This window comes from Elephas maximus, chromosome 22 (genome assembly GCF_024166365.1).
Source record: "Elephas maximus indicus isolate mEleMax1 chromosome 22, mEleMax1 primary haplotype, whole genome shotgun sequence".
In the NCBI taxonomy this organism is placed as follows: domain Eukaryota; kingdom Metazoa; phylum Chordata; class Mammalia; order Proboscidea; family Elephantidae; genus Elephas; species Elephas maximus.
The window spans coordinates 62729917-62754057 of record NC_064840.1 but is presented as its reverse complement, the minus strand read 5'-3'; the positions used below and the strand labels follow the sequence as shown (position 1 = coordinate 62754057).

Below are 24141 nucleotides of genomic sequence, written 5' to 3'. Positions count from 1 at the left end.
CTCCAGACTTTCTGGAGCTATGAAGGTTGGATGAACCCCCCTGAAACTACTGTCCTGAGATAATCTTTAAACTTTAAACCAAAAATACCCCCTAAAGGAAAAGGCAGTCTTTTTGACAAATGGTGCTGGCAAAACTAGACGTCCATCTTCAAAAAAATGAAACAGGACCCATACCTCACACCATACAAAAAAGCTCATTCAAAATGAATCAAAGAAGACCTAAATATAAAGCAAAAACTATAAAGATCATAGAAGAAAAAATAGGATCAACGCTAGAGGCCCTAATACACGGCATTAACAGGATACAAACCATAACTAACACCACACAAATTCCAGAAGATAAGCTAGATAACTGGGATCTTCTAAAAATTAAACACTTGATGATCATCAAAAGACTTCACCGAACAGGTAAAAAGAGAACCTACAGACTGGGAAAGAAATTTTGGCTATGACAAATCCAACCAAGGTCTAATCTCTAAATATCTATAGGAAAATCCAAAACCTCTACAACAAAAAGACAAATAATCCAATTTAAAAATGGGCAAAGGAACAGACACTTCATCAAAGAAAGATATTCGAGCGGTTAACAGACACATGAGGAAGTGCTCATAATCACTAGCCATTAGAGAAACGCAAATCAAGACTTCAGTGAGATACCATATCACCCTGGCATTATTGATATGAATCAAAAAAAAAAACCCAGAAAATAACGAATGTTGGAAAGGCTATGGGGAGATTGGAACTCTTATGCACTGCTGGTGGGAATGCAAAATGGCACAACGATTTTGGAAAACAATATGGCACTTCCTTAGAAAGCTAGAAATAGAAATACCATATGATCCAGCAACCCCACTCCTAGGAATATATCCTAGAGAAATAAGAGCCGTCACATGAATAGACATATGCACACCCATGTTCATTGCAGCACTGTTCACAATAGCAAAAACATGGAAACAACCTAGATGTCCATCAACAAATGAATGGATAAACTATGGAACATACACACAATGGAGCACTACACAATGACAAAGAACACTGATGAATCTGGGAAGCATCTCACAACATGGATGAACCTGGAGGGCTTTATGCTGATCACGTATCAAATCTCAACAGGGAAGTGATCACAACAGTATACGGCTGCCAAAACACTGAGAGTCATGGTCCAGCCAAGCTGACACACAATCTTAACACAATCACAACAGCTAATTCTGAGTGGAGCAGAAATGAGTTGTCCCTGCAGATCCCTTCCCAAATCAAAGATTCACGAGCAAAATAAATATTGCTGTTTTAGGTAACTAAGTTTTGGGGTGGTTTGTTATACAGCTATAGACAGCTGGGACAATTATTTTGTCTTTTATGTTAATTTTGATCTACAGTTTCCTTGCTTTTTTTTTTTTTTTATTGAAGAACTGCCTTTTGTCCTGCAAGGTTTCCCACAGACTGAATTTTGCTGATACATCCCATACTATCATTTAACATATTCCTCTGTCCTCCAGTATTTTCTGAAAATTGGAATTTCAATCTAGAGGCTGGATCAGATTCAGGTTCCTTTTTTTTTTTTTTTTTCGGTCTCAGTAAGCTAACTTCATAGGTAGTTGTCTTAGGCTGGGTTCTCTAGAGAAGCAAAACCAGTAAAATATATAAATATATATGTTGTTATTGTTGTTGTTAGGTACCATTGAATCAGTTCCAACTCACAGTAACCCAATATATAACAGAACCCAATATACAACACTGCCCGGTCCTGTGCCATCCTCACAATTGTTGCTATGCTCGAGCCCATTGTTGCAGCCACTGTGTCAATCCATCTTGCTGAGGGTCTTCCTCTTTTTCTACTTTACCAAGCATGATGTCCTTCTCCAAGGCCTGATCCCTCCTGATCTGCTGTGAGTTAGTACCAGCAAGGTTGGGGCCTATGGTGGGTAACTGCCTCTCTCAGACTTCATCTCTCTGCCCTCTGCCACCTAGCTCTTCCTTCTCTCCTTGCTGGGGCTTTTGCTGGTTCTGGATGCTGCAGCTGGCTCCCATTTGTCTGACCTCTGGTTCTAGAGGCTTGAGCTGGCAGCTTACCTACCATCTTGCCTGCCGGTCTTGGGATTCATTGACCTTCACAGCCTGTGAGCAACAGCCCTCCTCTCCGGTCTGCCGATCTTGGGTTTGACAGCCCCTGTGGCTACATGAATCAGGAGAAGCCTCTTTTCTGACTACGAACTTGGGACGTTCCAGCCTCTACGACTATGTGAGCCATTTCCTTGATATAAATCTCTATATATATTTTTTTAGGCTTTCCTGGTTTTGCTTCTCTGGAGAACCCAACCTAAGACAGCTGTGATGGCTCAAAGGCTGGGGACTGGAACCATCACGTGTCTAGCCATTGACTCTGGATGTCAGCTGGGCCTTCTACTGGGGCTGAGGCCAGAATACCCACCCTTGCCTACACATGGCCTCTCCATGAGCTTGCTTGCCTTGCTCACAGTCTGCTGACAGGGTTCCAAAAGCAAGAATCCTGAGAGAAAGAGAGAAAGAAACACGAGTGGAAGTTGTACCACCTTTTATGACTTAACTACAGCAGCCACACAGCATCACTTCTTCTGCACTCTTGTTTGTTAGAATTCCCCTAAGGCGAAGGGAATTAAACTACCTTTGGATGGGAGGCACGTTAAGAATTTTCATACATGTTTGCAAGCCACCACAATAACCAGTCACAATGTATGGTTAACCACAAATAATTTTTAAAAAGAGCAATTATAGGACAATCATTATAATATGTATGTGGATATATGATGATATCAAGTAATTGTTGCTTTTGGGTGTGTAATGATGGTATTATGGTTATTTTTTAAAAGGAGGCTTTGTCTTTTAGAAATCCACACTAAAGTATTTACAGATGAAAATACATGATTATTTGCTCAAAATAATTCAAAGGTATGCATGGGTATATAGAAGAAACAAGATAGATTATGACTTAATCACTGAAGCTGACTGATGGGTATGAGAGGGTTCATTATATAATTCTTCCTACTCTTCTTGAAAATGTTCATAGGAACGATTTTAGTTTCATTAATACTCTAAGCAAAGAATAATCAGGTACCTGAAACTAATTAACTTAAGAGGTAATCTATGCAGAAAACAGTTTCAAGGAAGCTTAAATTAACCTTGAATGGAAAATCAATAATGGGGTACTGAAACCAGCTAGAACAAATGATAAGAGGACAACCTTTCTCTCCACCAAATCCTGCCTGATTCCTGGATGGGTACACTGGAAATTCTTGTCTCTCATATAAGCCAATAGCAGAAAAGACAGTGATTTTGTTTTGATGATTTAATGCTTTCTGACCTACAAAACCTGAAAGTTCAATATTTCCTTAGGCACGGACAGTTGGAGATAGCCAGTCATAATAGAGCCTATCCTCCTGCTAATGGACCTTTGAGAACAGTTAAAACATGCCACCCATAGGTGCTGAGGGTTCCTCTGGAGTTCATCTGACATCGGGACTAGAAGATCTTTAGAACTTGGGTATAAAGGAGCCTTCAAACAAAGCTGAAAGAAGAACCTGCATTTGTGGACAAACATAGGGACTCAAGATAAATCCATCTCTTTGCAACAGGAAACTAGAGGAGATGGATCTATTCGCTGCATGAACTTGCCTGCAAACCTCCTCACTTATGAGACCTCCAAGTCTCATTAAAAAAAAAAGTTGCCGTTGAGTCGATTTCCACTCATAGTGACCTTATAGGACAGAGTAGAACTGCCCCATAGCATTTCCAAGGAGCACCTGGTGGATTTGAACTCCCGACCTTTTGGTTAGTAGCTGGTAGCTCTTAACAACTGTGCCACCAGTGTTTCCTAAAGTCTCATAGGAGTTACAAAAGCTTTGTTTTTTTCTCATAAGAATTACAGTCTCCTTAGGTTTTTTTTTTTTTAGGTATATACCCAGAAGAAGTGAAGGCAGGAATGCAAACAGAAACCTGTACACCAATGTTCATTGCAGCACTTTTCACAGTCGCCAAAAAGAGGAAACAACTAAAACGTTCATCAACAGATGAATGGATAAACAAAATGTGATGCACACAAGCAATGAAACATTACTGAACCATAACTAGAAATGAAGTTCTGGTGCATCCCACAACATAGATGAACTTTGACAACATTATGCTGAATGAAATAAGTCGCAAAAGGACAAATACCATATGATCTCACTTGTATGAAATAAGCAAATATATAGAAACCAAAGATTATTCATAGTTACTAGGGATGGAAGGGAGGGGGAAAGGGGAAGTTTTTGTTTGGGGGCATGGAGTTTGTGTTAATAGTGGTGGAATTATTTGGAAAAGAATAGCAATAATGGTGACACAACGTGAAAATGTAATCAATGTCAATGAGTTGCAAATGTGGAAGTTGTACTGGTGACTGTTTTTGGTGTGCATATTTTCACCACAATTAAAAAATAAATAAAAAGAATTACACTCTATAGGAAGAGGACTATTTCTTTACCAGTCAGGAGCCCACTAGGCTTGGCAGAAAGATTTAGGGATCTAAAACTCAACTCCAGAAGGTTGAGTCCTGCAAGAGTAATCTGCAAGGATTGCAAGAAAGCAGAAAGTGGATTTGCCTGCATCCTTGTGCTAAACCCAGCTCCACACCTGATTGTGTGTGTGTCATGATCCTGAAGACCACCCTCGGATTGGATGATTTACTAGGAGGACCCACAGGACCCAAAAAGCTATTACCCTCATGGTTATGATGAATTACGGTGAAAGGATAGAGCTTAAAATCAGCAAAAGAAAAAACCACATTGGGTGGAGTCCAGAAGAAACAAAATGCAAGCTTCCAGTTGTACTCTCCCAGTGTAATCAGATGGACAACACTTAATTCTCTCAGCAATGATGGGTGACAACATGTGTGAAGTGTTGTCAACCAGGGAAGCTCACCTGAACCTTGGCATCTAGGGTTTTTACTGGGGGTTAGTCACTAGGCATGCGCACCTGCATGACTGACCTTAGCTATTCAGTGTCCAGCCCCACAGAGTTCAAACTAATACAGCATAGCTCAAGGTCTCAGGCATGCAAAGACAATCTTATCAGGAAGGATACTCCAAGGGCTCAGAGGTCATTTCCCAGAAGCCAACAAGGGCCAGTCCTGAAGACCTTTGGAAAGTACAGGTTTTGGACAATTCAGGCCTGCTGGGTTAACCCTTTACTGCACAGCATGGGACCCTGGGTATATCACTTCTCCATAGCAATTTTCAGCAACTTTCCAAAGACTGTAAGTCCAAATTTCTCAGACTGGCATTTGACGTTGCTATAAACTGGTTCCACGTGACTTACTCAACCTTATTTTCATCTAGCTCCTCCATAAGCACTCTCTACTTGTCCCAGGCCAACCTCTTTGCCCTTACTTGAAACACTCACTTGGCACTTATTACTTGTCACCTTTTATTGTTATTTACATTTTTACCATATAAGTTGTGTCTCCCCAGCTAGAGTGGGAGGCAATATAAGGGCTGGAACTGTGTCTTATTAGTACCCTGGGTACTTGTAGAGTTACGTTCATTAGTAGATACTTAATAAATATTCATTGTTTAATATTATGCCAGTAGCTCTTGCTCAGATTGTTTTCTGGACTAGGAGATCCTTCCACCTATTATCCTAATCTTAGCCATCCATCAATATTCAAATCAAGTCCTACCTCCTCAAGAGATCTTCCCCAGCTACTTTGGCCCACATTGAGGTATTTCTTTTCTAAATTCCTAACACACTTACTGTCTACATAATTCATTGTGACTTCGTATTTCATTCAGTCTTGAACTGTTACTTAACTATTTCATGTGACGAAGGCTTGTCCCCCAAGTAGACTCTAAGCTCCTGGAGAAGAAGGACTGGGATGTACCTATTTTTTGCAGTCTCTTCAATGCCCAGCTCAGAGCCTTAACACAATAGGTGACCAATAAATATGAGATGGTCAATGAAGGCAGACACACCTCCTTCTCTAGGCCATTTTTTCTCTTTGCTGAGGCCAGGCAGTACTCCATAAAGAGATGGAGAGAGAGTGCTTTGCCAATAAATAAATAAATGAATCACAGCAATGAATGATTAGTACCAGGTTTTTGCAAACACTGAAGTTTTTATTCTAATAAGCAGTCATCTACTTCTGAAGAAATTTCTCTGAGCCCGTTGCGTAGAGGACAGCCTCGTTGATGCTCTGGGTGATGTAATCTATGTTGTTGGCATTAATAGAGGTGAAGTTAATCCGACTGTTTTTGGGGATGTAGATATGTTTCTTCTTGACCAGGTATTCCAGCTGCTGGGCTGGTGATAATCACAGGGCTTCAGAGCTGGATGTGGCCGCCTCTTAGCTCCCCTCTAGCCTGGGGTGTGTGATGAGGGCTAGGGAGTGTCAGCGTTTTGGGGGGAGTCCAGAAGGATCTTAAAAGCAGGCCCACTTCTTCAGAAAAGAACTAAAATCTAGAGCAAAGCTAGGGACTGGGCACCTAGTCAGTAAAGTTTAATGCTCAAAGACTGGCCCAAGGTCAGAAAGTGGGGAGCCACCCCCTTCTTAGGCACTTACAGTTGAGTCCAAGATAGCTATGGGTCCCCTTCTGGTCAGTGATGTGATCCCAGGAGCCAGGGGTTCCCAGAAGCCGGAGCTTCTCCTTCACCTTTTCCTTGATCAGCATGATGTTCTCTACAACCCTTATTAGACTGTGCTTCCTGCCAAGGAAGGACAGCAAGAAATGGGGGTGTGAGGTTTCCCCTTGCTCTCAGACCTCCTCATGGCCATCCCACTCTTCTTCCCTTCAAAAGGCCCCTGCAGAGTGCCCAAGGGCACTCCAGTTAAGTCAGGACCCTTGGATGGTAATGAATGGGGGGAGTGGTGCAGTCAACCCATATTAATTTAAGCAAGCCAAGCAAGCTCCTCAGCAGTTTTTGCCAGAGCAGCAAGCCTCTTGCTGTTGTTGTTAGGGGCTGTCGAGTGGTCCTGACTCATAGCAAGCCTCTGATACTCCATAATCCTCCCCTGTAGTCTGGAAGAGTTCAAATAACTCCACTGAACTGTATTCAAAAAGAATATTGCCCAGTCCCTCAAGGTAAGGTAACCCTTGCACGTTGTTGCTAGTTGCCATCAAGTCAGTCCTGACTCATGGCAGTCCTGTGTATGTCAGAGTAGAACTGTGCCCCACAGGGTTTTCAAAGCTGTTTGGCCTTTTGGAAGCAGATCACAAGGACTGTCTTCCAAGGTTCCTGCAGGTGGGTTTGACCCACCAACCTTTTGGCTAGTAGTCAGGCATTTAACTGTCTGCACCACCCAGGGATTCCTAGGTGTATAGCAGGCCCTCAGTAAATGTTGATGAACGAATGGAGTAAAAAAGTTCTATAGGCAGAAAGAGAAGCACCCAGTTCAACTCCATGAGTGAGTGGGAGGCTCTACTCATCCCTTCCTGCCGCCATCCTTTACCCTTACCATTCTCCATGCAGAGCAGGGTTACAGAGGATTGAGGTGATGATGCGGGCACCCATAGTAGGAGGGTTCAGCCACAGGACACGGGCGAAGTTCATCAACTGGGAGAGGACGCACAGCAGGTGCTGGTTGCTGAGTGCCACCACGGCTAGGACTCCCACTCCTTCATCTGCAGCATTAGGACAAACATCCTCATTCCTCAGTCTCCTCCTCTATTACTAGACCCTTCACCTATGACAGTGTTCTTCCTCCAACCGTGCAGAAAGTTGAATTATGGGGCCCTCATCCCAACCCAGCCACACTGGGATCTGATTCCAGAAAATTGCTAGAGGCCATTCTTCCAGAAAACTAGCCATAAGCAATAGTCTTAAAGGTGGAAGGGACTTGAAAGATCACTGAGTTCTACTCCCTCATCTTAAAATTGAGGAAACAGAGGCCTAAGGGGGTGAAAAATTTTAACCACAGTCAGTTTTAGTGGTTAGTTTCAGTAGCTGAGGTAAGACAATATCATAACACCCAACTTCTAGCCCAGTGCTCTTCCCTTCTGCCTCTGTGGTGTTCTCTCTGGAGTCCTTGGCTCTCTCCAGAGGGTAAGAGATGCCAAAAACATCTTTTGTGCCATGGATTAGTCCCCACTTCAGCTCCAGGCCTCCCATCCCCTTCTGGCTCATGCCCATACCATACCATAAATGCCAAAATTCTTGGACAGGGACTGGCTGCAGAAGAACTCAAAGCCTTGAGCCACAAAGTATCGTAAAATTCTACTGTCCTCATTCAGGTCACCAGAGGAGAAACCTTGACTGGGAATGTCAAAAAATGGGAATATTTGCTTGCTCTGTAGGAGAAAGGAGAAAGAAATAATGTTCCAAATGGGATGAGAAAAGGATGAGACTGATGGAGGAGATTAGATGGTGGTTGGCAAGAGGGAGGAAGGAAAGGTGAGAGGTTGGGCCCACCTTCATGATGGACATCAACTTTGTCCACTGACTTTGTGTCAACTTGCAGTCTGCGATGCTCCCAACTGCAAGGACACTGCCACATGGAGCCTGCTGCAGGTAGAGATAATCTTATCAGGCACCTCCACTACCAAGTGGTAGTGAAACCAGGGCATTGGAAGGGCGAGCACTCCCTGTGTTGGCTCCTACTAAAGGGCAAGGCAAACCTAAGCCTAGAAAAGGCCTTGGATGGTTATGGGGGTGAAGGAGTGGAGAGGAAATTAAGACCGTAAAAAGGGTTTAGGGAGAAATTTCTGAGTGGGCCCCCTCTACCTTCACCACATTGATGAGTATATTGGGGTCCATGCACATCTGCTTGGGGTTCCAGAAGGAGTATTCACGAACTGTAAAGCCCATGTCCTGGAAGACGAGTCCATACAGTTCTGTGGGAATACATCGCCCCATCAGCTGGTGCATGGGAAAATGGAGAGAGGGAGGCAGAGATACTACAGTATAGGCCTGAGAGCCATGGCTCAAGATGGGACAATCACAGGAAAAGGACAAGCATAGTGTGGCTTGTCCACTGTTTTTCTTGTGATGGAGAGTGAGAAGGACAATAGTAAAGATGGCAATTGGGGTAGGAATCAGGAACACGGGGCAGGGATCTTCTGTCAACCTCATCTTGAGTAACACTCACCTTTCTGAAAAGAGGTGATATAAACTACTCGAGAATCCTGATGCCAAGTTCTGAGGAACTGAGCCCCAAGCTGAAAGGCACCATTGTCACCGACAGTGTGCACACCCCCTACCTGCCAACAAAAAAACAGAAATAAAGCTTTAAAAAGAGTAATAAGAAAGACACAGACAGGAAGACAATGGCCACGTGAGGATGCATCTACAAGCCAATGATCGTTGGCCATTAACAGGAGCTAGGAGAGAGGCATGGAAGATTCTCTCTCAGAGCTCTCAGAAGGAATCAACAGGGCCAATACCCTAATTTCAAACCCCCAGCCTCCAAAGCTATATATTGGGAAAAATGCTCTCTAATTCATTTGTTTCTTAACTCATTCATTTATACATTTATTCTTTCAACAAATTGTTGACCTTGGAGATACAGGGGAGATCTTAACCCAGATGACATGCGAATTATGATTGAGAAGACTTCTGACAGCATCATCTGAAAAATTACACAGTGGTTTTTCAGAAACTGGATCTTTATGTTTTTTAAAACAGTTACATTGAGGTATAGGAGCCCTGGTGTCTCAGTGGTTAAAGAGGTTATCTGCTAATCAAAAGGTTCATGGTTCGAATCCACCAGCTGTTCCATAGGAGACTACAGCCTTGGCAAGCCTATGGGGCAGTTCTACTCTGTCCTGTAGGGTTACTATGAGTTGGAATCAACTCACTGGCACCAGGTTTGTTTGTTTGTTTTTGGTATGCTGAGATATAAATGGCATACAATAAACTGCACATATATAAAGTGTAGAAAAAGAAAGATTAATACGATAATAGTACAGCAAAACTTGCAAAAGTGGGAACTTGTGTAAAGTGGAAATCTGTCAGAAAAGGAAAGCTTAAATGCTTTCCACCAGTAGGGAGTGATAGAAAAATGGTAAGCTGCACCCTGTCAAAGGCAGCGAAGTTTCAACACCCAGAAAAACAAGGCAGTCCTGTCGAGTTCTGGCTCTCACAGATTTCACTGTAATGATAGGACCACCTAAGATTCAGATAATTCCTTCTTTAAAGAGCCCTGAAATAAGAAATGTGTGTGGGGCAAAGGGCACTGGATTTGGGTTCTGATCCCAGCCCTGCCCACAATGGCTATAGAGTGTGGACCCTCTGAGCCTCAGGTGTCTTCCTCTGTCAATGCCAGGGGGCCCTCCTGGGGTCCTTTCAGGTTGAAGATGGTGTATCCCCAGATGTCCATTCCCTGTGGTCTGAGTCAGAAAGGGAGGACCCTTCTACTGACCCTGTTCTCCGCAATGGCTTGGCTGTGCTTTCCAAACAACAGCTCCAAGGAGGCTTGGATGAACGACTTCATGCCCATCACGGGTGCGTACTCGTAGTTCAGAGAGGGATCCTGTGAGATCTGCGATCGGAGTTTTTTCACCACGGGAGAAACCCAGGGGTGCCCGTCTTCAGCCATGCAGACTTCGAGGGAAGGTGCAGAGGGAGCTTGGAGTCTGGGCTCCGCAGACAGAGCTCACAAACAACCCAGCCAGCCCAGGACTTTGGAAAGTTGCCCATGAAAAGACAACTTTCTTCTTTTCTTTACAAAAACAACATGCTGTCTGTGAATGTATATAATTTTTTATCTTTTTATAAAAGATGAAATAAACCTAGGCCACCTTAAAGGGCAAAAGTTATACACGAGGTAGAAGTTAGACATTTGAGACTAAATGAAGGTAACCCGGACTTTCACAGGGGCTGGGGAGGGCTGCACACAGAAGGATCCATTCTGGGAACCATTCTCAGTTCAGGAACAGAAAAGAGAGTGAGTGGGGACAAGGGAGAGCTGAGGAAAGAGAAGTCAGTGCCCCTGTGGGCCCCAAAGCATAGAGGTGGGGAATAGGATTTCCTCTCCCCTAACACCTAGATTACACCTAGATGCCCCCAGAGGAGGGCAGAGAACATGGGATGACCGACATTCTCTGCTTCCCCCCCCCACCCCCCACTCCAACCTGAGCAATTCTGTTAACCAGAAAAGGCCTCTGCACCTGCCCAGTCTTGGGCCATCCCTCCCCCGTCCCCTGCAACAGTGTAATACAGCCCTCATAGGGACAGTTAGGAGTCCCTGGGCGGTGCAGACAGTTAAGGTGTTCTACTGCTAACCAAAAGGTTGGAGGTTTAAGTTCACCCAGAGGCACCTCAGAAGAAAAGCCTGGTGATCTGCTTCCAAAAAATCAGCCATTGAAAACCTTAAGGAGCACAGCTCTGCTCTGACCCATATAGGGTCGCCATGAGTCGTAGTTGACCATACAGCAACAGTTTTTCTTTTTCTAGGGGCAGTCAGGATATACTAAGGAGCCCTGGTAGAGCAGCGGCTAAGTGCTTGGCTGCTAACCAAAAGGTCGACCATTCAAACCCACCACCAGCTCTGCAGTAGGAAGATGTGGGAGTCTGCTTCCATGAAGATTTACAGCCTTGGAAACCCTATGGGGGCAGTTCTACTCTGTTCTACTCCGCTATAGGTCAGATTTGGCTCGACTGCAGTGGGTAAGATATACTAATTCTTGTCCCTGAGTGGTGCAAACGGTTAAGCGCTTGACTATTGGCAGGAAGGTTTGTGGTTCAATCCCACCCAAAGACACCTCTGAAGACAGGCCTAGTGATCTCCTTCCAAAAGGTCACATCCTTGAAAACCTTTGGAGCAATTCTACTCTGCACACCTGGGACCACCATGAGTGGGAATCAACTTGACAGCAACGAACAACAAAAACAATACTCCAGAACTACTAGGCAGCTACCTCTATAGGCCAGGAACGTCTTGTTAGGGTGATCATCTTGTTTGTAGCTCTTTAGCAAGCTGCCTTCTAGCTTGTGGGCCATGGGTACATCCGTGAACACTGAAAGGGTGGGCATAACTGAGATGAAAGTGGAGCCGAGACTATGACTTTGTGACCTGCCTTATTCCAAGCCTGTGCCATACAGGCCTGCCTCTTCCCAGAGCCTTGGCAGCTCCAATGCAGAGGCTCCCAACAACTGGTTACCAGAGCAACAGAACCTCACAACTCCCAGTCTCTGTGGTGACAATCCACAAGGGCCATAAGAACATTCCATGGCACTTAAGGAGAAGTCCCTGAGAGAGGGGGAACGGGGAGGCAGTCTCTTCTCTAGTCCCAAGTCGCCCAATTCAAACTAACACGCCAGCCCCTTCAAAGCCAGAACAGCAGGGCAGGCAGCAAGGAGCCAGGTGAGGGCTTTCTCTGCCTTGAAAACCTCAGACCAAGCGGCAACACAGGAGGAGGGATAAGTTTAAAAAGCTTCTACTTTCATTTTGCAAAGGGCCCCAGGCTTTAAAAGGAATAGAAAGAAAGCACTCTGAATAAAAAGTCCTATGCTTAGAAACAGTGTAATTTGCATTTCCCCAGGCTGGTCCTATTTCTCTCAGTTATCTCAGTGATCTAGAGTCAAAACTTGCTTCTACATTTGTTAGCAGTTCCAGTTCTAGCTGTTCCATGGTCAAGCAGTGTGGAAGGCAAAGAGGCCAAGAGGAAAAAGACTCATCCTCTGTAGGGTTAATCTTGCATTTTTCTTTTTCTTTTCTGTTAATAGCTTTTTAATGATTGTTGTAGACACTGTTGGTATCTCACCCAGTTATCCTTTACCAGTCAGTGTCCCCACTGCTGCAGCCGTGCTGGTGGATAAAGGCTTATGCGTGTACCTTCTCTGGAGAATTGTCCATCAGTGGCAGAAGCCAATTCACCCGGAAAGGCTACATCCTCACCGAAGGGGGTAGACAATGACTGCCTGATCTAGGCAAACAAAAAGCCTGCCCCTCCGTCTCATTTGCATTCCAGAGCCCACCCTCAAGTCAGGTGGAGGCTAGACTTTACCTGAGATCACACCTGGGAACACAGTTCTGCTTCCTTCACTCCCTTACAGGTCCCTCCAAAGGGTTTTTGTGGTTGCTATTAGCTGCCATCGAGTAAGCCACTGACTCATGGCGACCTCACGTGTGAAAGAGTAAGACTACTTCATGGGGTTTTCTAGCCGTAACCTGGAGAAGGACACCACGCTTAGCAAAGTAAAGGGTTAGCAAAAGAGAAGAAGACCCTCAACAAGATGGATTGACACAGTGGCTGCAACCAATGGGCTCAGGCATAACAACGATCACCAGGTTGGTGCAGGACCGGGCAGTGTTTCATTCTGTTGTACACAGGTTGCTATGAGTTGGAACTGACTCAATGGCACCTAACAATAACAACTTTTACAGAAGCAGGTCACCAGGCCTTTCTTCCGCGGCACCAGTGAGTAAGTTCAAACAGCCATCCTTTCAGTTAGCTGATCGCAAACCACTTGTACCACCCAGGCTCCTTTCCTGAAAGGTACTCCTTCTATAAGTCATGTTTCTCTGAATCCCTTCTTGGTCTGTGCTTCCAGAGACCCTGCCTTGAGACAAATGTTTATGCCTCGAGACAAATGATTATGAAAACAATCCATATTATTGTAAAAAATGATCATGCCGAACACAAATTTCCTACAATCATCCATACACCAGTTAACATTTTGGTGTACTTCCTTTCAGTTTCTTTTCTATGATGTTTGCATTTTAAGATCGATAACTGACACAAAAATTTTCACATAAATTTTATCATACCTTCTTCACTGAACCCTTAAGTTGTGAGTATTTTAACATGTGTGCCACTTAGGACTTTTTAAGCAGCAAATAATAAAAAAAAACAACCCAAACTAACTTGAGTAAGAGAGAGCATGTATTGGCTGTCATAGCTGGGCAGTCCAGGGTACATCTGACTTCAGCCACAGTTCAGTGCAGTGCTTCACAGTGTCATCAGGGCTCCAGCTCCCTTCTTGGTGCTTCTCTTGGCTCTGCTCTCTTGGGTGCTTCAGCTGTGTGCTCTGGCTGGCTCTGGTCATGGGAGCAAAAACGAATGCAGCGCACGTGCAAAATGATACACATTCGAGGAACTGGCATCGCAGCTTTGTTTAGAAATAAAGACAGTGCCAATTACTGAAAGGAATGGTTTACTTAATAATGGGATAGCCATGTAATGGAATTCCAGGCAGCTGTTAAAGGCGGCTCTTTGAATGGAGATGTGGAAAATTCTCCAAGATACTTCATCAAATAAGAACAAGGGAGGTACAAAATCCCGAGCAAAGTGGCAGCATTTGGGTTCACGAATACATGGAAGATCTCTGGAAAGACACAAAAGGAGCTGGTAACTGTGGCTACCACTGCAAAGTGGAACTGGGTGGTGAATGGGGAGGGAAAGGGAAGAAGGTATTTTGTACCTTTTCAATGCTAAACCTTGTGCATGGGTTTTATATTCAAAAACAATGTTTCTGTTTTTAAAGAATGGTTGCAGTCCTTTCAGATCTCACATCCTTACTCTCTAGAGGAAGAAAGAGCATCTCTTGTCCTAAAAAGAGAGGAAGTTTCCTTCACTGAAGCCCCTAACCCCCTTTCTCCTTTCTCCTGGGCTTCAGTTGAGTCATTGGCTCACCCTTTTTCTGCACACGGTTTAGGATTGGATACTGTGGTCAGTTTAAACCAACCACCTAGAGCTGAGGGTGGCGTTAATCTCTCCCAAACAGCGCTTCTAAGGATGGGAGAAGAATTTCCAAAGGAGAATTCATTCTCTCAAGAATGGGAAAGGGGAGAGGGGATGCTGGGAAGGCAGTTAGCGGGTATTCACCGCAACATCCATTCCAAATTCTAAAACAAAAAAAAATCATTTTAAATGGCTATTTTTTGTGTTTATTGGCCTGTACTTCCAAACCTGTTAAACATCCAGGGTCTCCATTCTGCCTCCGTAGCAGTGGGAAGAAAGGAGAGTTTTTCTCTGGATTACCCCAGTCTATATAATGACAGCAGGTAGGGGGTTGTAAGAGAAAGGGGAGGTTGGCTTGTGCCGGGGGCTCTTCCTGGTAGCAAGTCAGCCAATAATTGGGGATGGAGTGTTTGTGGCCCCATGGTTCCATCTCTCACCAGCCCAGGGCACAAACGTGGTTGTGTTAACCAGACTAACTTGTCTTTCCCAGAATCTTACACATACCTACATAGTCTAGGACCACTAGTCCCTCTTAGTCTTCCCTAGTTGTTTCTGGGCATTCCTGGGGGTTTCTGAGTGACCTTAGGAACAATACTCTCACGTTCTTCCAGTCCCATCCCCCTCACTGAGATACGAGTCTTAGGATGTCACTTGGGTTGCATATTTCCCCACTGCTAGGTATTGGCAGGAAACCCTGGTGGCATAGTGGTTAAGAATTATGGTTGCTAACCAAAAAAGGTCAGCAGTTCGAATCTACCAGGCACTCCTTGGAAACCCTATGAGGCAGTTCTACTCTGTCCTTTAGGGTCTCTATGAGTCGGAATCTACTCGAAGGCAACGGGTTGGTTGGGTTGGTAGGTATTGCAGCCACTGTGACAACCATGTGACATTGGTTTGGATGCCAAGGGTGCAGCCTCGTGAAGCTCCTGAAGCTACAAACTCCCGCCTACCCACGCAACCAGCACATACCTGTGTCTTTCAGAGTCCCCTGAAAATAGCCGCTTCAGCTCTTATCTGCCTCCCTTCTTGGCACTGCACTCAGATATGAGACCACTCTAACTAGAGCCCCAGGGTATAGTGGACAGAGGAGAGTGTTGGGTGCGAGGCAGATACCTTTCAATCTCAGCTTTTCCCCGTAGTACCCGTATGGACTTATGTAACATGTTTAAAAAGAGCCCTTGTGGTACAATGGTTAAGTGCTCCTCTGCTAACTGAAAGGTCGGGGGTTCAAACCCACCCATCAGCTTCACAGGAGAAAAGACCTGGTGATTTGCTCCTGTAAAAATTACAGCCTAGAAAACCCTATGGGGCAGTCCTACTCTGTCACATTGGGTAACAAGGAGTCAGAATCGACTCCAAGGCACTTAACGACAGAACATTTAAAATCTCACCCCAGTGTATTCACTTTTAAATGGAGATAATAAATATTATAGAGTCAGGTAAGGCTTATGGAGAGGGGCAGGTCCCATGGGCCATTACAAAAAGAAACTACAAAACCAAGATCCAAATGCAAAAGGTTTCGATTATGGAGTTTATAGTATAGAATAATTGGAAGGTCCTAGAAATAAACTTGATGAACAAACAAGGGTCTTAAAGAAGTCCCCCCCTCACAAGAAAAATTGCGGTTCCACTAGCAATGGCCAGGTTTCTATAACCATACTCACCAAAGTTGGCTCCTAAAGTGGAATTGCCCTCTCGTGCTCTCTTGAGGGCAAAGGAGACATCACCAAGGGGGAGGGGCGAGTATCTTCATTAACTGATTCAAAGAGTTCACTCCATTGCTTGGAACATGAACCAAAAAATGGTTGGATCCTACACCATGTCCAGATGGATGTGGTATGTGCGCTGGACCAGTGGCCATTGTGTTGTTCCCCTTGCCTATTTTTCTAAATGGGAAATTTTCTAGCAGTTTGCCTCCCAGCATTGTAGATTGGGTGTATGAAGAAGTGGATAAACTCCATTTAGTCCATAAGCTGCAGTATCTTGAGCAGCCCACTTTCAGATCAAAAGAAAGGCACCTTCCCCAGAGATGCTAGGCTCTGGATCTCATGTTGGATGTGACTTCAGCTTGTTTCCTTTGGAGAAGACAGAGTGAGTTTTTAGTTGAATGTGAAAAAATTGCATAATGCTAAAAAAAAAAAAAAAAAAGCTGCTGTCGAGTCAATTCTGACTCATAGTGACCCTATAAGATGGAGTAGAACCGCCCCATAAGGTTTCCAAGGAGCAGCTGGTGGATTCAAACTGCCGACCTTTTGGTTAGCAGCCAAGCTCTTACTGTGCCACTGGAATTACACATTTGAGGAAAAGAATATACACTGATGAGCAGCCAAAGGGTGGAAAGTGGTGAGTTTTCCCTAAGCCCACCCGGAAACCCTTTTCCTACACCTTCTGGTAACAAACCTCACTCCACCTCCAGCCTTGGTTCTGAATTGGAAGTTACAGTGCTTGCTCTGAGAGGAGGCATAAGACTCGAGTCAGAACTATTGAAGTCCTTTCCCAGTATTTTCTGTTGGAGCAGGCAGAGAAGAACCTTTTACTACTGTCTGTCTGTGGAGTTATAAGGAAATGATCCTAAATCTTCCAGAAGCTACTGGTCCCTGACCTGTAGGAAAACCCCAAAAAATAAAGTCACTGTGCGCAGAGAGAAGTCAGAAAGAAAGAACTTTAGCTGACAAAGCCCTTATTTCCTGTCAGTACCAGCTAGGATTCTTGGTTGTAAGCAACAGAAACTGACGAGCTGATTTAAGCATAAGAGGAATTCATTAAAAGGCTATTGGATCACTCACAGAATTGGTAGGGAGGCTGGAGAACAAGGCTTGGAGTTCCTGGAGCAGAAGCACAACCAAGATCAGACCACAGAAGGAAACTAGTGAGGATTCAGCTGCCACTGCTGAACACTACATGATGCTGTGACTGGCTCCACCCTCACACTCCTCTGCAGGCTTGGTTGCCACTGCAGGTCCTATAAAGGGTGACCTCACCACCACAGCAGCCGCTGTCGGAAAGGATCCTCCATTGCTCTTACTTCTTAACTTCACAGGCTCCCTACACACAGAACAGGAAGCCTATGTCTGATTGGTTGAGCCTAGTCATGTGCAATATGCAGATGACACAACCTTGTTTGCTGAAAGTGGAGAGGACTGGAAGCACTTTCTGATAAAGATCAAAGACTAAGCCTTCAGTATGAATTGGCCTTCAACATAAAGAAAATAAAAACCCTCACAACTGGACTGATAAGCAACATCATGATAAATGGAGAAAAGATTGAAGTTGTCAAGGATCTCATTTTACTTGGATCCACAAGCAATGCCCATGGAACCAGCAGTCAAGAATTCAAACAACGCATTGCATTGGGCAAATCTGCTGCAAAAGACCTCTTTCAAGTGTTAAAAAAAAAAAAAAAGATGTCACTTTGAAGACTAAGGTGTGCCTGACCCAAGCCATGATATTTTCAATCACCTCATATGCATATGAAAATTGGTCAGTGAATAAGGAAAACCAAAGAAGAATTGACACCTTTGAATTATGATGTTAGTGTTTATGGACTGGCAAAGGAATGGAGCCCTGGTGGTGCAGTGGTTAAGAGCTTGGCTGCTAACCAAAAGTCAGCAGTTCAAATCCACCAGCCACTCCTTGGAAGCCCTATGGGGCAGTTCTGCTCTGTCTTACAGGGTCACTAGGAGTTGGAATCTACTTTACCGCAACAGGTTGCCAGAAGAATGAACAAATCTGTCTTGGACGAAGTATAGCCGGAATGCTCCTTAGAAGCAAGGATGGTGAGACTTCCGCTCACATATTTTGAACATGTTATCAGAAGAGACCAATTCCTGGAGAAGGACATAATGCTTGGTAAAGTAGAGGGTCAGTGGAAAAGAGTAAGGCCCTCAACGAGATGGACTGACTCAGTGGCTGCCACAATGGGCTCAAGCATAACAGTGATTGTGGGGGTGGCGCAGGGCCAGGCAGTGTTTCATTCCATTGTACATAGGGTCACTATGAGTTGGAACCAACCCAGTGACACCTAACACAACAATAGTCATGTGCACCTGCTGGCTCCTCCACATGCTCTCACTAAGGAGCCAGTATTGGGCAAGTTCCTCTTTTAGCCACCTTTAAACTGGAACCTGACAAGGAGGGGGATTCTGGAAGACAGAGTTCCCAGATTGTATGAGTAATAGCCAACATAAAGTCGATTTCCAAAATGTGACAATAACTCATATCCCTACTTTCCCACTTCATCTTTCTGACACCAGCCACCCATGTGACACTTTCTCTCTCTGACCCTAAGCACCCAGACTAGTGTTGGGTCACCACAAGTTAGGACTCTGTCCTTCCAGCCCCTGCCAAACAGGCAAATGCCAGCCTCTCTGCTGGTTCTCACTGCCTCCGGTGGGTTTGATAATTCACTAGAATGACTCACAGAACTCACAGAAACTATTACCTACATTTACAGTTACCCATTTATTATAACCAGAAAGAATATAAGCATAGAGACACACCAAAGTCTGGGAGAATTCCTCGAACAAGGTCTCCATTGTCCCCAAGGATGTTTTCACCAATCCAGGGGGATCCAAAGGGAGCACTCATAGGTCGCAGGTCCCCTAGTCATTGGGACCTCAATGAATATGCATGAGTGGGCCTTAACGCATAGTTACAATTGACCCAATCAATGAATGTGCATGATTGCACTAGGCCTCCCTCCATTTCTGAAGTGAGTTTGCCAGGTGTATGACCTGAGCAGCCCCTATTTTCCTGGCTATTTTGGAAAACTAAAGCATATTGATCGCTTGGGTTATTTTCAGAAACCAGAGTCAAAGGGCCAAACCAAGTTCTTTGTCCCACACAGATTAACCAAGGTGACAACAAAATGATCAACCACATTACATTCTCTGCTCATCTTTACAGCAATAGCTCTTGAAAGAGTTTTCTATGCTTCCTATCTCCACTGTTTACCTCCCATATTCTGTTGAACCCACTCTGGTTAAGTATTTCATCACCACCATACCATCAAAACTGCTCTTACCAAGGTCATGAACAGTAGACCTGTTTACTGCCAAATCCAGTGGTGTGTTCTCAGTCCTTCCCTTATTTGATGTTCCAGCAGCATGTGGCCCAGCTGACCACATCCTCCTCATAACACTTTCTTCCTGTGGCATCCAGAACACTACTTTCTTTTGGTTCTGCTTTCATCTCTCTGCTGCTTTTCTCAGTTGGCTTTGTTGGTTCCTTCTATTTCTGATCTCTAAATGTTGAAATGCTCCACGGCTCAGTTTTTCTGAATTCTTGAAAAAAAAAATTTTTTTTTTTTTTCCTATGGTTACCATGCAGGTGGTCTTATCCAATTCCATGAGCTTAAATATCTATCTTTCAAATTTATATATTTGGCCCCAACCTCGCTCCTGATCTACCAACTTGAAAATCCAAGGGCCTACTTGATATTCCAGTAAATGATTAATAGACTTCCCCAATTTACTATGTCCAAAAACTCTTAATCTCATATCCCCCCACCAAACCTGCTGTTATCACACTTTCCCCCATCTCGATAAATGGCAAGTCCATTGTACCAGTTGCTTGGGCCAAAAATCTTGGGCTTTTCCCAAACTTCTCTCTTTTCCTCTTATATTCTACATCCAACCCTTCAGCAAACCTTGTCAGTTCTACCTTTGTAACATATCTAGAGTTTGTTCCCTCAATAAAACCTTATTGAGATGGATGGTTGGATGGATGGATGGTTGGATGGATGGATGGATGGATGGATGGATGGATGGATGGATGGATGGATGGATGGATGGATGGATGGATGGATGGATGGATGGATGGATGGATGGATGGATGGATGGATGGATGGATGGATGGATGGATGGATGGATGGATGGATGGATGGATGGATGGATGGATGGATGGATGGATGGATGGATGGATGGATGGATGGATGGATGGATGGATGGATGGATGGATGGATGGATGGATGGTTGGGTGGATGGGTGGATGGATGCGTGGGTGGGTGAGTGGATGGATGGATGCATGGACAGATGAGCAGAGGATACTCTTGTGTTTGCGTGGATGATAGAGGTACAGTCTGTGTGAAAGTACAGAGGCAGAAACAAATGTGAGATGTTCAGTGAACTAAGCTTAGGGAATTTAAGCATGGATGGGATAAAAGCGTATGGGGTCATGGTATGAAATAAGGTTAGAAAGATAACCACAGCCCATATAATGCCAGGCCCTTTAGGTTGAGGGTTCTGAATTTTACCCCAAAACCTTTCGGAAGCCTTTGAATGATCTATGAAAGAGAATGACATGATCCAATTTATATTTTAGAAAAATCCCTCTGGGGGCTTGTGGAGAATGAATTGAAGGAGAGCCAGAACATAATTTGGTTTGGAAGTGATGAAGGTCTGAGCTCAGCCAGTGGCTAAGGGGTGGAATGGCCAGACATCCTCTATAAAAATACCAGGCACCAGGCCAAGCCTGGGGAGATGTTGGCAGGTGGTGGCCATTCTGAAAAACACCTGCTTAATTTAAACAATGTCTTATGTATCAATAATAATTTTTACATATTTTAATGCAACTTTTATATCTCCTTATTTGTTTAAGAAACAGGTATTTTTCATTAGAACAACTAGCAAGGAATGTTGAAGGAAAGCAAATACAAAGATTTATTGAAACTTTTTCATTTTACCAGCCCCGAAGCTCTCATAGCAGACTACCCCGGACAATACCTCCCATCTGGCAACACTACCAGGGGACGGGCATGTAGTTCTTAGGGGTAAGAACTACAGTTGTGTTCTTCCTTCAGTAGGACCACTGCAGCACTCCCGTCAGGACACGGAGGCGGTGGCGGGGAAGCCCTCACACAGCTAGGCTCTGAGTCTTGAAGAAGCTGGAGTAATAGAGTTCACCATCAGTCCCATATGTTTCTCCCTCCCCCAAAATGGTAGGAATTTCTCTGATGGAAAAGCAGCTGCCTAGTTGTTAACAGCTCGGCTGCTAACCAAAAGGTTGGCAGTTCAAATCCACCAGCGGCTTCTTGGAAACACTATGGGGCAGTTCTACTCCTTAGTTATGAGTCGGCATCGAATCAATGGCACCTAACAACAATAACATGCTTCCCTCTGTCTCCCAGCTGCCTTCCCTGTGGTTCTCAGAGAGTGCTCCAACATCAGTTTGATTCAGACTTGGGCCCAAGGGGAGGCTTCAGGAGGAATGGCTCCTTCACATGATCCAGTAACTGCAAGAGAATTCGGAGACACTAGGGGTAGCACAGAGTTCATGCAAATCACTCCCCTTCCCATTGCTCTCCTCTCTGGGAAGAAGTGATTTATCTCTTCTTCCTTCTGGAAATACCAACAGCCAAAGCAATAGTATTTCATTTTGTTCCTTGCTGAAGAGATTTTGGGAACTATGTTTCCTGTGGCTTTGTGTTATAAAGTGTGGCCCCTCACTAAAAACTGTTGCCACAGAGTCAATTCCGACTCATACTAACCCTATAGGACAGAGTAGAACTGCCCCACAGGGTTTCCAAGGAGCAACTGGTGGATTCCAACTGCCGACCTTTTGGTTAGCAGCCATAGCTCTTAACTACTGCACCACCAGGGCTCCTGGCCCCTCACTCACTAGCAACTCAGCAATGTAAACGGTGGTAAATGGATTCTGAACTTCTAGTTCCTAAATTTCTTAAAAGGTGTATGTGTATGTGGTGGGGGGAAGAGGAGAACAAGAGGTAATGGGATGACTGGTCATTCCTTCAGGATGAGGACTGAGAGACCCTATTCCGGGAACACCCAAGCAAGAGTCCCCACTAGGCCTTTGGAAGAGAGTGGTAGGTCATGACAAGGGGCTCTCCCTGAGCACATTGTCCCACTTTGTTTTGGGTTCTGATGGGAAACCTTTAAAAACATCACCAGAGAAGAACTGTTAGAAAGAGAAGCTTCGGACAGAATTGTGCATTTAGTTTCTATTAGCTTTCTATTGTTGCATAATAAATTACCACAAACTTAGCAGCTTAAGACAACACACATTTATTATCTCACAGTTTCAACAGGTCAGGATTCTGGGTATGGGTTGACTGGGTCCTCTGCTCAGAGTCTCACAGGGCTGCGCTCAAGATGTGGGCCAGGGCTGTGGTCTTATCTGAGGCTCAGGGTCCTCTTCCAAGCTTACATGGTTGTTGGCAGAATTCATTTCCTTTCAGTTGTAGAACTCATAATGGCTGACTTCCTCAAGGCCAGCAAAAAGAGTTTCTTTGACTTTTGCTTTTGACCTCAAGACCCTTCTCTAAAGGGCTCGTCTGATTAGGTCAGGCCCACCCATGGAAATCTCCCTTTTTATTAACTTAAAGTCAACTGATTAGGGACCTTAATGACATCTTCAATATCTCTTCAAGCAGTTGGACAACCCATCACTTTTGCCATATTACATTAGTTAGAAGCAAGTTATAGGTCTCACCTACATCCAAGGGGAAGGGAATACACAAGGGTATCAGTCACTGGGGGTCATCTCAGAATTCTGCCTACCACAGAGTTAAAGAGCTTCTGAAGAGAGCAGCCTTTCCCTGAGGGGTGGCTGGAGTAGATGATAATCTTTTGAAACCAGAACTCTCAGTTAAAGGGTTTACAAGTGTTTCTTACTGTAGTGGGTTGAATAGTGGCCCTCTAAATAATATGTCCACCTAGAACCTCAGAATGTGACCTTATTGGGGATAAGTGTTTTTGCAGATGCAATTAATTAAGGTAAGAATCTTGAGGTGAGATCATTCTGGGACAGCCAATGATGGGTGTCCCTATAAGACAGAAAAGGAGAAAACACAAAGAGACACAGGGAGGGAAACCAAGTGAAGACAGAGACAGGGTTCGAGTGATCTGTCTACAAGGGAAAGAACACCAAGGACTGCCAAAGTCACCAGAAGCCAGGAGAGTGGCAAGGAATCAATTCTCCCCCAGACCTTCCAGAAGGAACCAACCCTGTTGTCACCTTGATTTCAGACTTCTGGCTTCCAGAACTGTGAGAGAATAAGTTTCTGTAGTTTTAAGTCACCAAATTGGTGGTAATTTGTTGTGGAGGCCTCAGGAAACTAACACACTCATTGACAATTATCTCCATAAGAATCCAGATCAAGGAGATGGACTTGGTCTTAGATGCACCAAGAACACAGGCTCTACAGAGATGCCAGCTCCCATAGATCAGAGGTGACCTAAGAGGTAGCAGAGCAAGGTGGTTTTATGGCTAGGTCGACCCAAGCTGCATTCATCACAGAATGTGATGTCCACTCATTTATAACTTCCTTTATCATCTCTTCATTGATCTATTTGTTTGATTCAGCTACTGTTAAAAAAAAAAAAGTCTAAAATAACTGTGGCTTAAACAAAACAAGTTTATTTATCTTTCATTTAAGAGTCTTAAATGTAAGTAGTCAAGGGCTGAAATGGTGTCCACACTGCTGGATTCGCAAGCTCCTTCTGGCTGGCTTTTCTGCCATCTACAACATATGGTTGCCGTCTTGTGATCTAAGGAG

At 44.4% G+C, this 24141-nt stretch overlaps 1 protein-coding gene across 1 annotated transcript; it reads right to left on the bottom strand.

Moving 5' to 3' along the window:
* Window positions 1–6145: 6145 nt before the first annotated feature.
* Window positions 6146–12137, bottom strand: GOT1L1 (glutamic-oxaloacetic transaminase 1 like 1). Its single transcript, XM_049865507.1, has 9 exons — window positions 11862–12137; window positions 10364–10545; window positions 9092–9203; window positions 8728–8837; window positions 8416–8508; window positions 8144–8294; window positions 7463–7628; window positions 6569–6711; window positions 6146–6309 (listed from the first exon to the last, which is right to left on the bottom strand). Exons 1-9 carry the CDS (start codon window positions 11974–11976, stop codon window positions 6146–6148), a joined length of 1236 nt encoding a protein of 411 aa, XP_049721464.1. The 5' UTR covers window positions 11977–12137.
* Between the last annotated feature and the right edge of the window lie 12004 nt (window positions 12138–24141).

Bases quoted from the DNA above. Each gene is read 5' to 3' on its own strand.
- GOT1L1 (XM_049865507.1), bottom strand. From the start codon at position 11,976: ATGCCCACCCTTTCAGTGTTCACGGATGTACCCATGGCCCACAAGCTA. The intron at 8,838-9,091 runs GTGAGTGTTACT...GTATTCCCACAG, and splicing joins TATCACCTCTTTTCAGAAAG to AACTGTATGGACTCGTCTTC. The intron at 7,629-8,143 runs GTATGGTATGGG...CTAATGCTGCAG, and splicing joins CAAGAATTTTGGCATTTATG to ATGAAGGAGTGGGAGTCCTA.